Here is a 12,291-nt window from a genome sequence, read left to right as displayed (position 1 = left end):
CTCTGCCTAGATGGGCCAAGAGGAATTCCCTTTGGACTTTGATTTGGGGTTTCAGGGAATTAGGGCTGCCAAAGGGCCCCAAGACATTTAAATTAGGAAATGTTTTAAAGATAAAGAGTCTTTATTTGGTCAAGAGCCCCTGACCTATGGAAAAGATCAGCTCAATAATGTGAGGCTTTTTTCATGTGACAGAAACATAAAAGGTCCAATTTAGTTTATAAATTAAGGACAGAAAACACAGATTCTGTTCAGTGAACACAAACTTATTTTGTTATTATGGTTTGATGCAGCCATGTAAGGGTGGGAATAGCAGGGGCAATGGAAAAAGTGTGGGTATGAACAGATATGGAAGGGGGAGAGAGATTTGTTATGTTTTAAGATGATGTTATTGAGAGAAAGTTCTATTCACTTGGACTTTGGACTTCACTATTGACCTCTTCCTCTCCAGAAGTTATCAACTCAGTCTTTGGAGGATCTTTTCCACGGGCACATAGCTCCTCATTCAGTAATGGAAGTCAGTGGGGAAATAGGCTTCAAGTTCTAAAACTTCATTTTCCACTCAGCTTTGCTGTAACACTCCACGAATAACATAGGTCCATGTGAGTGCACGGGCAAGACCAGCCTGGGAAGGCTTTATGGGGGAAAATAGCTGTCAGCAAATTCTCAGAGGTCTTTTTTTCCCCCTTCTTGTTTTATCTTAAGACTCATATAAGTTCATTATATAAAATTCAACATATATAAATATTATGCAGAAAGTGGAAGTCCCCCATAATCCCACCCCCCAGAGATAACTACCATAACAATTTTTATGTATATTATAGTTTTTCTAAATTTTATTTTTGCTATGCATTTACTAACTACCCATTTACTACAAAAATGGGATCATATGGTTCATAGTGTTTTGCAGTGCATTTTTCACTTATCAGTATATCGTGGCCATCTTCCCATATCAGCACACATAGATCTACCTCATTCTTTTTAATGGCTGTATGGTGTTCCATCGTATGGAGGTGCCCTGATTTATTTAACAGTTCCCCATTGGTGGACATTGGGTTGCTACTAGAAGCTTCTCCTTCTATATCCTGCTCCTTTTCTGCCTTTCCTTTAGCACTGACTCATACATTGAAGTCCTTGATGGTTCTCGTGTCCACCCTGAGACCTATGAGTGGGCTAGGAAGATGGCTGTGGATGCCCTGGAATATGATGAATCAGCTGAGGATGCCAATCCTGCAGGAGCCCTTGAAGAAATCTTGGAAAACCCAGAGCGACTCAAGGACTTGGACCTTGATGCCTTTGCAGAAGAACTGGAGAGGCAGGTGGGTGAAAGTATGGAATACCTGGCAGAAAAACCCATCACAAGTGGCCAGAGAAACCTTACGTTAGTAGAATGGCAGACTTGATCCTCTATTATCCCTGAGCATGCGCTATCAGGTCTCTCAAGGAAAGTTTTAGCCTGCTTCTTAAGGAGCCACAGAAGTCTTTGATGTTGGTAACTATAATTATGAAGAGCAGGTAGGAATTATCAGGGTATCATCACTACAGTTTCCTTCTAGGCCTCTTTCCTCCTTTCTGACTGCAACTTTGCATTTATCTGTTTTACACACAGGATTTCATGAAGCATTTTCAGTACACAACAGTGCCCCTTGCCTAATTTTGAAAACTTCCTTTAGCCAGGCATGGTGGCACATGCCTATAATCCCAGCTACTCGGAAGTCAGAGGCCAGAGGATTGAAAGTTCAAGATCGGGGCTGGGGATGTGGCTCAAGTGGTAGCGCGCTCGCCTGGCATGCGTGCGGCCCGGGTTTGATCCTCAGCACCACATAACAACAAAGATGTTGTGTCCGCCAAGAACTAAAAAATAAATATTAAAAAAAAATTTTCTCTCTCTCTCTCTCTCCTCTCTCACTCTCTCTTAAAAAAAAAAAAAGAAAAAAGAAAGTTCAAGATCACCCTAGAAATCTTAGCAAGACCCTTTCTCAAAATAAAAAATAAAGCTAAGCATATGGTACACACTTGTAATCCTACCTACTACTGGGTTCTAGGCCAGCTTGGGCAACATAGTGAACATAGTAAAACCCCATCTCAAAAGGAAAAAAAGAAAGTAACCTTTACTAAATGTCTAAAAGAAAGAAGAGAAGAATCCCAGCTTGCCTACTCCCTTCATTGCCCTGGTTTAGGTTGGGGAACAGTTGCAAGGCTTTTCCTGATGAGCATCTTCCTTAGGGCTATGGCGACAAACACATCACATTATATGACATCCGGGCAGAGCTGAGCTGTCGGTACAAGGACCTCCGAACAGCCTACCGCTCTCCCAACACCGAAGAGATCTTTAATATGTTAACCAAAGAAACTCCAGAGACTTTCTACATTGGTAAGTTCTGGGGCTATATTTTTTGTTGGGGAGGAGGATACAGTGGAGAATGAAAGAACACTTACAGTATGCATCAAACCAAGCAATGAAAGCAGTGGTTCCATTAGAACAAGGCAGATCTATACTATAGGTGGGGAATACCAGAAAATCTTTTAAAATAAAAGAAAGTAGGAGCCGGGAGTGGTTGCGCATGCCTGTAATCCCAGTGGCTCAGGTGGCTGAGACAGGAGAATAGCAAGTTTAGAGCCAGCCTCAACAAAAACAAGGCGCTAGGGATGTGGCTCAGGGGTTGAGTACCCCTGGATTCAATCCCCAGAACCACTTGCTCCTGCCCCACCACCCCACCCCACCCCACCCCCCGCACCGCCAAAAAGAATGTAGGGGTTTGGGGCTGGGATCGTGGCTTAGCGGTAGAGCCCTCATTTAGCACATGCAAAGCCCTGGGTTCAATCCTCAACACCACATAAAAATAAATAAATAAATAAAATAAAGGTATTGTGTTCAACTACAACTGAAAAATAAATATTAAAAAAATAATAATAATGCAGGAGTCTGACATGGTGGCACACACCTATAGTCCCAGCTACTCTGGAGGCTGAGGCAGAAGGACTGCAAGTTCAAAGCCAGCCTCAGCAACTTATCAAAACCCTGTCTAAAAATAAAAAGAATGTAGTTCACTGGTAGAGTACCCCAGGGTTCAATCCCAATATGGCAAAAGAAAAAAGGAAAAAGTTCTGTCACTAAAAGGTTGGTGGGAAGGAGTCACCTCTCCTGTTTTCAGTCTGTTACCTATTCTCTCCTTTGCCTCCAGGAAAGCTCATTATCTGCAACGTCACTGGCATTGCTCACAGGCGTCCACAGGGTGAAAGCTATGACCAGGCAATCCGCAATGATGAGACGGGGCTGTGGCAGTGCCCCTTCTGTCAGCAAGACAATTTCCCTGAACTAAGTGAGGTATAAACTGCATTGTTATCATAATTGTAATCATTAGGCTTCTTTAATTGAATGGCTTGATCTACAAAGGAATCAAAAATGGTATTTTAGATCATGCTTTTACCAAACAAGTACACAAAAAAGAAAGCAGGGGTAGAGTATTTATAGGTGTTTAACATGAAGTCCCTCTATATGCTTCTGAGCTATATGTTTTCCTTTATTCTGGAGCAGTCACCTAGCCCTTAATTCTTGTCTCATTCTCTGATCAGCTCATTCCACCCTATTATGGAAGTAAGGATTTGCATTTCTTGCCTATACGGTAGTCTTAGCATCCCCATACTTTCTTTTTTTTTTTTTTAATATTTATTTTATTTTTTAGTTTTCGGCGGACACATCTTTTGTCTGTATGTGGTGCTGGGGATCGAACCCGGGCCGCACGCATGCCAGGCGAGCGCGCTACCGCTTGAGCCACATCCCCAGCCTCCCCATACTTTCTTGTTAGAAGGTATCTGTAGGGCTGGGGATGTGGCTCAAGCGGTAGCGCACTCGCCTGGCATGCGTGCGGCCCTGGTTCGATCCTCAGCATCACATACAAACAAAGATGTTGTTTCCGCCGAAAATAAAAAATATATATTAAAAATTCTCTCTTTCTCTTTAAGGAAAAAAAAAAAGAAGAAGAAGGTATCTGTAAAAACTGGGTGTGGGGGCTGGGGATGTGGCTCAAGCGGTAGCGCGCTCGCCTGGCATGCGTGCGGCCTGGGTTCGATCCTCAGCACCACATACCAACAAAGATGTTGTGTCCGCCGAGAACTAAAAAATAAATATTAAAAATTCTCTCTCTCTCTCTCTCTCTCTCTCTCTCTCTCTCTCTCACTCTCTCTTAAAAAAAAAAAAAAAAAAACTGGGTGTGATGGAATGTGTCTGTAATCCCAGCAACTTAGGAGACTGAAGCTGGAGAATCATAAGTTCAAGTCTATCGTGGGCCTAACCCTTTCTCAAAGTAAAAAATGAAACGTGCTGGGGATCAATTGCCAGTACTGCAAGAAAAGAGAAATCTATGGTTTCTCTTAAATATTTATATTATCAATAGGTTCAGTTTTTTTTTTTTTTTTAAGAGAGAGAGAGAGAGATGAGATGAGAGAGAGAGAGAGAATTTTTTAATATTTATTTTGTAGTTTTCGGTGGACACAACATCTTTGTTTGTGGTGCTGAGGATCGAACCCGGGCCGCACGCATGCCAGGCGAGCGCACTACTGCTTGAGCCACATCCCCAGCCCAATAGGTTCAGTTTTTATATTCTCAACATTTTTAACTTTTCCCCATATTCTACTAGACATCATCTGCCTTTCTGATGTCATTAAAACCACCCAAAGACTTTTTTGGGCCTTCATATACTATTAGGCAGATTTTCTCAATTTTACCCAATAGAAGAAGCTGATATGAATTATCCAAGGGACAACCAAAGGATGTCTGGTTCACTTAGTGAATTGTTCTGAGAAGTCTGACACAGACAATTCTGATGCTTGCTAGGGCAGAACACAACAGGAGTGGCCTTGGTTGGAGCTAGAGGGTTGTAGATTAGAGAAGCATGGCCCATGGTACCAAGCATCAGCTATGAATCAAAGAATGCTGTAGATGTTACAGTTGTGTCCTAGCAGGTGACTGAGTCATGTTTTCAGACCAGTGCCAGACCTCAGTGGTAAAATAAATTATAGCACCCCTGAGTGCTCTTTTCTGAACATGTGAATCTTAATAATGAACCTTCTCTCCTTGTGCTTCTTCAGGTCTGGAATCATTTTGACAGCGGGTCATGCCCGGGCCAGGCTATTGGTGTCAAAACCCGGCTAGACAATGGTGTCACTGGCTTCATCCCCACCAAATTTCTTAGTGACAAAGTGGTAAAGCGGCCAGAGGAACGAGTGAAGGTAAATGATTGGCCTAGGGATATAGGACAGTCTTTAGCCACCCCAGTTAGACTTACTTTGGGCTTATCCCCACTAGAAGTTAAGCTCTGTTCCCAGTGGCTATTGGTGGAGAGAGTGTCAGGGAAGATTTATAACTAGCTTGCAGAAGCCAGGGTGAGAAGCATCTGAATGAGTAGCAGCTTTTGTTCACTGCTTTTGTGCAATTCTGCCAGTTGTCAGCCCTTTCAGAGAGTGTTCTTTTCCATTGTGGGAAACTGCAGCTTAGGCAGAGAACAGAAAACAGGGCCCAGCGTCATGTGCTGCAAAATAGGAAGTCTCTGCCTATTTCTCCAAGGCCAGGCAATACTCCTCTGGGAGATGGAAAAGGAAGTGTGGCATAGCCCATGTACAGAGCACTTCTGGGGTTTCACAGCAGAACCAGAGAACACAGAAGAAAATTTCAAATGGTTTCTGCCCAAGAGGATTGGAAGTAAATTTCTAAGTTCTTTAGGTCTTAGTATTATCCTGTCATAGCTACCATTTATTACATACCCACTAAACATCAGCACTCCACATTGGTGTTTGCTCTCTCTAGTCCTACAACCTGATGGGAATTTTTTTTTTTTCCCCAGAGAAATTCAGGTGTCTTTTCGAGATCATCCAGTCAGTGACATGGGTAGGGCCAGATCTGCCTAGTTCTCCGGTTTTAAGTGTTATAAACCGGGAGATGTTTGGGCTCAGAAGGGCTAGGGAAAAACATTCCTAATAACAAATCTTAGATTTTCAACATGAGGAGGGCCATGCAGAGTGACTGATAATAGGGCTCACAGAAAACAGCTATTACTTTGCTTCCCCTCCAAAAGGACAACCCCTGGGAGCAGTAACCAGCCAACTTCATGCAAAAAGGGAAGAGTACAAGTGACAGGATAGATTCCAGCAGGCTCCAGTTGTTTTTCCTGCCTAGAGTGGGAGGGGCCATTGCGGGCTTGGCCTGTAGGCTGCATAGCATGCTCATCCCCCTGACTACTCCCCTGCCATTTAGTAGCAGGCTGTCTTTGAGCAGGTCCCACCTTCCTGCCTGGACTTTGGTTTTCTCATATGTGAAGTAGGGCATAGGGCCAGATAATCTTTGTCCCTTCCAGCTCACATATTCTGTGGATGTAGGTGGGAATGACTGTTCACTGCCGCATCATGAAGATTGACATTGAGAAGTTTAGTGCAGACTTGACCTGCCGTACCTCGGACCTTGTGGACAGGAACAATGAATGGAAACTGCCCAAGGACACTTACTATGACTTTGATGCTGAAGCAGCAGACCACAAGCAGGAAGAAGACATGAAACGGAAGCAGCAACGGACCAGTGAGTTTGCCTACCACCATACCCTTTGTCTTGGCAGCTATGCTGCTATAGGACTCAGGCCACAGGATGCATGTATATCATTGTTCCAATAGGAGTGGGGTCTCAGCTTCAGGATACTGAGGTCTGGAGTCATCATGAAAAAGAGTCATGGGTAGGAATGGAACCCAGAGTCTCTTGGATTACATTTTGTTTGTAAAGGCTTGTAACTCTCAAAGCATCATTGTCTCAAAATCCCAGGAACCCAGGCTAACATATCATTCATATCAGAGAATTCAGGCCCAGAAAGGGTGAAAGAGTTTCAGAATCCCATAGTGAGTCAGAATCTGGTATGTCCCATTGCTGCTACCTCTTATCCCCATCACCTGATCTGTACTTCTCTCCTGCCCTTTCCAGCATACATCAAGCGAGTGATTGCACACCCATCCTTCCATAATATCAATTTCAAACAAGCAGAAAAGATGATGGAAACCATGGATCAGGGTGACGTGATCATCCGACCAAGCAGCAAGGGTGAGAACCACCTGACAGTGACCTGGAAAGTCAGTGACGGCATCTACCAGCATGTGGATGTGCGGGAGGAGGGCAAGGAAAATGCCTTCAGCCTTGGAGCTACTCTTTGGATCAATAGTGAGGTGAGAGCCACACCTGGCCACCTGCAAGCCCCATTCCTGGTTCTAGAAACAAGCCCTTCCTGGTTACTTTCACCTGATAGTTGTAACTTGGATGCATTGTACATAATTTAGCTGTAGAGCAGCAAAACAGGAGGTGTTTGGTAGAATGAATCGTTTTATTGGTTTTTATATATTTTTCCCTTCCTTCCTATCCTCCACATTGTAGAATAAACTACTTGGAGAGAGCCAGTGAGGAAGCAGAGATAACAGTATATGTACGCATACACATACCAGATTTCTTGTTCCTATGTTTAGGAAGAGAAATCTAGTGATGTTCCCTGTTTTTTCAGTCAGGACCTAAAGGACATAATGCCCCATAAGCCAGTGTGTCTGGACATGATTCAAAACTATGGATCAGTCAAGGGGACCTTGTAGTGAAGTGAGGCTTTGGCAGGACCAGAAAGTCCACCACCTGCCATGGTTTTTATTTAGGATGAATTTGATGAAAGGCTAGGAGTCTCACCTCTGAATGTGACATATGGGGCCTTTATCTTCTTCCCTCAGGAATTTGAAGACTTGGATGAGATTGTTGCCCGCTATGTCCAACCCATGGCATCCTTTGCCCGGGACCTTCTTAACCACAAGTATTATCAGGATTGCAGTGGTGGGGACCGCAAGGTGAGCCCAGGGCCTCTGAGGGATGGCACCTTACAGGCTCTTAAGGATGTATGCTTTCCCTTCAGTGTAGGGGATGTTCAGGTGGTGAAGGAAGTGAACATATATATGCACCAGACATTTTGTACCAAGCATGCTGCTGTCCCAACCTCTCCCCCTCATTTTACCCCCAGAAATTAGAGGAGCTGCTCATCAAAACTAAGAAGGAGAAGCCCACCTTCATCCCTTATTTCATCTGTGCCTGCAAGGAACTGCCCGGCAAGTTCCTCCTGGGATACCAGCCCCGGGGTAAACCCAGGTGAGCACTGGTGCTGAGGAGGTGCTGCCGCTGGGGTCCACAGACAGGCTAGAAGGGAGTTGTATCCCACTGGTTCTGCCTGCCTTTCTCCTCTTATTTGTTCAGAAAGGAGGTGGAGGTTGGAGGTGGGGAGTAAGGGTGATGATTTAGAGAAAAAAAAAAGAGAGACAAAAAAAAAAAAAACCTGAGAAAGACATATTTATCAGCACTGAAAAAGAAGTTTCCTTCACCTCACTTCCTTGCCAAAGAGCGATGGGCAACACCAGGCACTCTCTGACCTGACTGGCAAGACTGGAGTAGCACAGTGGTCTCCTCTCTCCCTGCTTTACCCTCCCTAGGGCTCTCAATATACAGCACTTGATGCTGCAATGTGTTGACTCTTTCTTGTGCCTACACTGAAGGTGTGGGTCAGGAGCATTTCTGCGTCTCCTGCTGTGCTCCCATCTATACATGACTGGCAGGCTGCCTTCCTCAAGGCGTCCTTTACTACTGTGTCCCTCTAGCTCTTTTTGAACCTGAAGGATAAATGGTTTCTTTAGTCTGCTTTGTTTAGTCTGTTGCACATGCTGGTAAGCACACCAGCCTTCTCTACACAGGCCCTGCCCCATCCTCCCCTTGGCTGTCCACCCAGATATGGACATTTCTGCTCTTATACCCTTACTGACCACATGTGATGCACTGCTTTGACTGTATTAGTGGGTCTCATTGGCCAAGTGGTAAAGAGCCCTACATTCTAGGCCCTGCATTTGGACATATCCAGAGTGTCGTGCTCCTTTTCTGAGAAGCCATTTCTGATTTCACCAACATGCCTCCAGAAGATAGCGGGCAGGGCTCTGGAACTAAAACTGTTCCATGAAGAACAGTTGAGCAAGCTGGAGACATATATCTAGAAACATATTTGGTGTGATAGCTTCCTGTGGACTCCTTGCACATTCTCCTTATGTGACAGAGTTCACACTTGGAGAAGATTTAGTAAGCAGATTTCAACTGAGTTAAGTGAGAACTTTGCCACACTAAGCATTGTCTTTGGGCGGTTGAGAAATTCTCCTTGACCGAGTATAACCTGTGTTTGGTGTTGTGGTAAGCTCATTTAGTCCTTAGACCCACCCTGTGGATTTCAGTGCTATTGTCTTCATTTTATAAATGAAGTAGAAACTCAGGTTTAGTATCTTGGTACAGCATCACTTAGGTAACAAGTGGCAAAGTTCAAGTCAGAACTGAACCCAGAGTCCCTCCTTTTCTCTTCCCCTGCCCCCAGTACTGAAAATTCAACCCAGGGGCACTCTACCACTGAGCTACATCCCTAATCCTTTCCAGCCCTTTTATTTTTTATATTGAGATAGGGTGTCATTACATTGCCCAGACTGACCTTAAACCTGGAATCTTCTTGCCTCGGCCTCCCAACCAAAGCCCTTCCTCTTAACCACTTTGCTGTTCTTGGAAGTATCTGATAAGGCCAGATTAACCACTTTCCAGGAGCACTACAGAAATTCCCACACTTTGGTACCCAGGAAAGCCCCATCTGCCTAACATTCTGTGACCTCGGTCTCACCCTTACCTTCACACTGCAGCCCATATGTCATTCCTCCATTAAACTTTCCTTCACGGCCTATATGCAGCACACACGGGCTGCTGACTCTTGGCCTTGACTGCACTCTGCTATGTGTAGCTCCCCTCACAGGATCAGGAACAGGCTTTGTCATCTCTCCTTTCCCCCAGCACCCATTCTGGCTACTTCACATGGTGGACATCTGTTCTGGTCATTCTCTCATAGAGGGCTGCAAGTGGAATCTGATATATGTTTCCATCTAAAACCCCAGGATAGAATATGTAACGGTGACTCCTGAAGGATTCCGGTACCGAGGCCAAATTTTCCCAACTGTGAATGGGCTCTTCAGATGGTTTAAGGATCATTACCAGGATCCTGTGCCAGGTGAGTTCTGGTGTCTCCTGACTTATAGGGTATAGTTGGAGGAACATGACTCAAGTGATCACTGGCCTCTAGGGGAGAGGGGAAGGGTAGGCTCTCATTGCAGCTGGGAGCAGGAATGTTATAACTGTAAGGTTCTCCAATGGGCCTGTGCAATTTCCCCTTCACCTATCTTAATACCTCTTCTAGCCCCTGAATTAGGAAGCCAGAAATAGGTTTCTGGATGAACATAACTAACAATAGCCATTTCCTTACAGGCATTACCCCCAGTAGCAGCAGCAGAACAAGGACACCTGCCTCTATCAATGCTACTCCTGCCAACATCAACCTTGCAGGTGGGGCACTCGGGCCTGGGTCTATGGAAGGGCTGGAACCAGAGGAACTTTCACTTTTTACATGCCATCCTCTTCTTTATGTGCTTACAGATCTGACACGGGCTGTGAATGCCCTACCCCAGAACATGACTTCACAGATGTTCAGTGCCATTGCTGCTGTCACAGGCCAGGGACAGAACCCTAATGCCACCCCAGCCCAGTGGGCCTCCAGCCAGTATGGCTATGGAGGCAGTGGAGGGGGCAGCAGCGCTTACCATGTACGTGGCTTGGGGAGGGGTTATCTATATGGTGTGGGGAATAGCAAGAGGGAACAGACATCTTTTACCAACCCAAGTCCTATAGACACCTCTGGCTGTGCCCACCACAAAGGGCTTCATATGCAGAGACGGCTTCCTTAACCTTAGGAACCATTACCAACAGATGTTCCTTTTCCCTAGCCCACTTGACTGGAAAGGGAATAGAGGGGACCTGACCTTTCAACTGGGTCCTTTGAGATCTTGGGGGAACTCTCAAGCAACTAGAATCCTAAGGCCTTCAAAACCAGTGGGCCTCATGTGCCATTGTCAACCCTCTTGCCTCCTTCTGCTTTTTGGAATCACATGCTGCTCAGGGTTGGGTCACCTGGGAAGCTCTGTTTTGAGCCCATCCTTTCAGCTTGCCAGAAGTTCACAATGACCAAACAGGCCCAGAGCCCATCCCCACTTACTGATCCACATCTTTCCAGGTATTCCCAACACCAGCTCAGCAGCCAGTGGCCACACCACTAATGACCCCCAGCTACTCCTACACAACCCCGAGCCAGCCCATCACCACACCGCAATACCACCAGCTCCAGGCCAGCACCACCCCACAGTCTGCCCAGCCCCAGCCCCAGCCCTCTTCCAGCTCCAGGCAACGGCAGCAACAGCCAAAGTAAGTATAAGGTGGAGGCACAGGGCAAGGTTATTAGAAGGGACAGATGTTGTCTTGAGTTGGGGGCTTAAAGTCCCTTCTTTCCATCTCCCAGGTCCAACAGCCATGCAGCTATCGACTGGGGAAAGATGGCAGAACAATGGCTACAGGAAAAGGAGGCAGAACGGCGGAAACAGAAGCAGCGGTTGACACCTCGGCCCTCCCCAAGTCCCATGATCGAAAGCACCCCCATGTCCATTGCTGGCGATGCCACCCCGCTCTTGGACGAGATGGATCGGTAGGAGGCCTGCTCCTCAGACTCTGGTTACCTCTGAGGCTTTGAGGGCCTGGCCGCCCACTGCCTCACTCCCTGCCCATCCTTTTCTGTCCATAAAATGGCGTTAAATGACATTTTCTTTGGTTGTTAGCCTGGACAGGTAACAGGCTAAATGTCCTTGTGAGCTTGAGCTCAGTATACGCCAGGCAGCAGTTCACCCACTCCAGACCCTCATTAACCACCTGTCCTAGGATCAGGCTGGGAGGAGGGTATGGTGGGAGGAGAGGGGAAGATGAGGATGAGAGTGAGCAGTTTTGTATTCTACTCCCTACAAGCCATTTTGAGCTTCTGCCCTCACCTGACTTTGGGCTATGATAGGGTACCAAGCTCAGCATGTGTGTCTCCCCCAGCTCTTGTGGGGAGAGGGATGCTATTTATTCATTTTGGGCAGGAGGGAGAGGAGGGAAAGTATTTTTGATCCTGATATCAACATCATTGTGGCTCTCAAAGCAGGATTGCAGGGGACATAAAGGGAGCAGTGTTAACCTGCTAGCCCCTGCCTGGCTGACCTTACCCGCCTGCTGCTGCCACATTTCCTGCCTGTCATTTGAATAAACAGTGTTTCTACACAGCACTTGCTGAACCCTCTCTCTCCAGCTCTCTGCTCTTCAAGGGGTAGCTTTCAAAGCAGTTTGGAGCTCCAAGG

General features: G+C 46.0%; 1 protein-coding gene across 2 annotated transcripts in view; it reads left to right on the top strand.

Annotated features, from left to right (window-relative positions):
* The window catches only part of SUPT6H (SPT6 homolog, histone chaperone and transcription elongation factor), a 34,815-nt gene extending 22,596 nt beyond the window's left edge, over positions 1 to 12,219 (top strand). For both annotated transcript variants that reach the window (XM_081272961.1, XM_081272962.1), the window contains 13 exons: positions 1,109 to 1,316; positions 2,224 to 2,371; positions 3,183 to 3,325; positions 5,089 to 5,229; positions 6,373 to 6,568; positions 6,962 to 7,200; positions 7,744 to 7,857; positions 8,028 to 8,152; positions 9,973 to 10,085; positions 10,340 to 10,417; positions 10,508 to 10,674; positions 11,142 to 11,329; positions 11,424 to 12,219. In XM_081272961.1, the coding sequence (XP_081129087.1) occupies positions 1,109 to 1,316; positions 2,224 to 2,371; positions 3,183 to 3,325; positions 5,089 to 5,229; positions 6,373 to 6,568; positions 6,962 to 7,200; positions 7,744 to 7,857; positions 8,028 to 8,152; positions 9,973 to 10,085; positions 10,340 to 10,417; positions 10,508 to 10,674; positions 11,142 to 11,329; positions 11,424 to 11,610 (2,047 nt within the window). In that variant the 3' untranslated portion in view covers positions 11,611 to 12,219. The remainder of the gene's footprint in view (positions 1 to 1,108; positions 1,317 to 2,223; positions 2,372 to 3,182; positions 3,326 to 5,088; positions 5,230 to 6,372; positions 6,569 to 6,961; positions 7,201 to 7,743; positions 7,858 to 8,027; positions 8,153 to 9,972; positions 10,086 to 10,339; positions 10,418 to 10,507; positions 10,675 to 11,141; positions 11,330 to 11,423) is intronic.
* The last annotated feature ends 72 nt before the right edge of the window (positions 12,220 to 12,291 follow it).

This window comes from Spermophilus citellus (genome assembly GCF_964194105.1).
Source record: "Spermophilus citellus genome assembly, chromosome: 17".
NCBI lineage: Eukaryota > Metazoa > Chordata > Mammalia > Rodentia > Sciuridae > Spermophilus > Spermophilus citellus.
The sequence above is the reverse complement of the archived record's forward strand: the minus strand, read 5'-3'. Positions and strand labels throughout refer to the sequence as shown.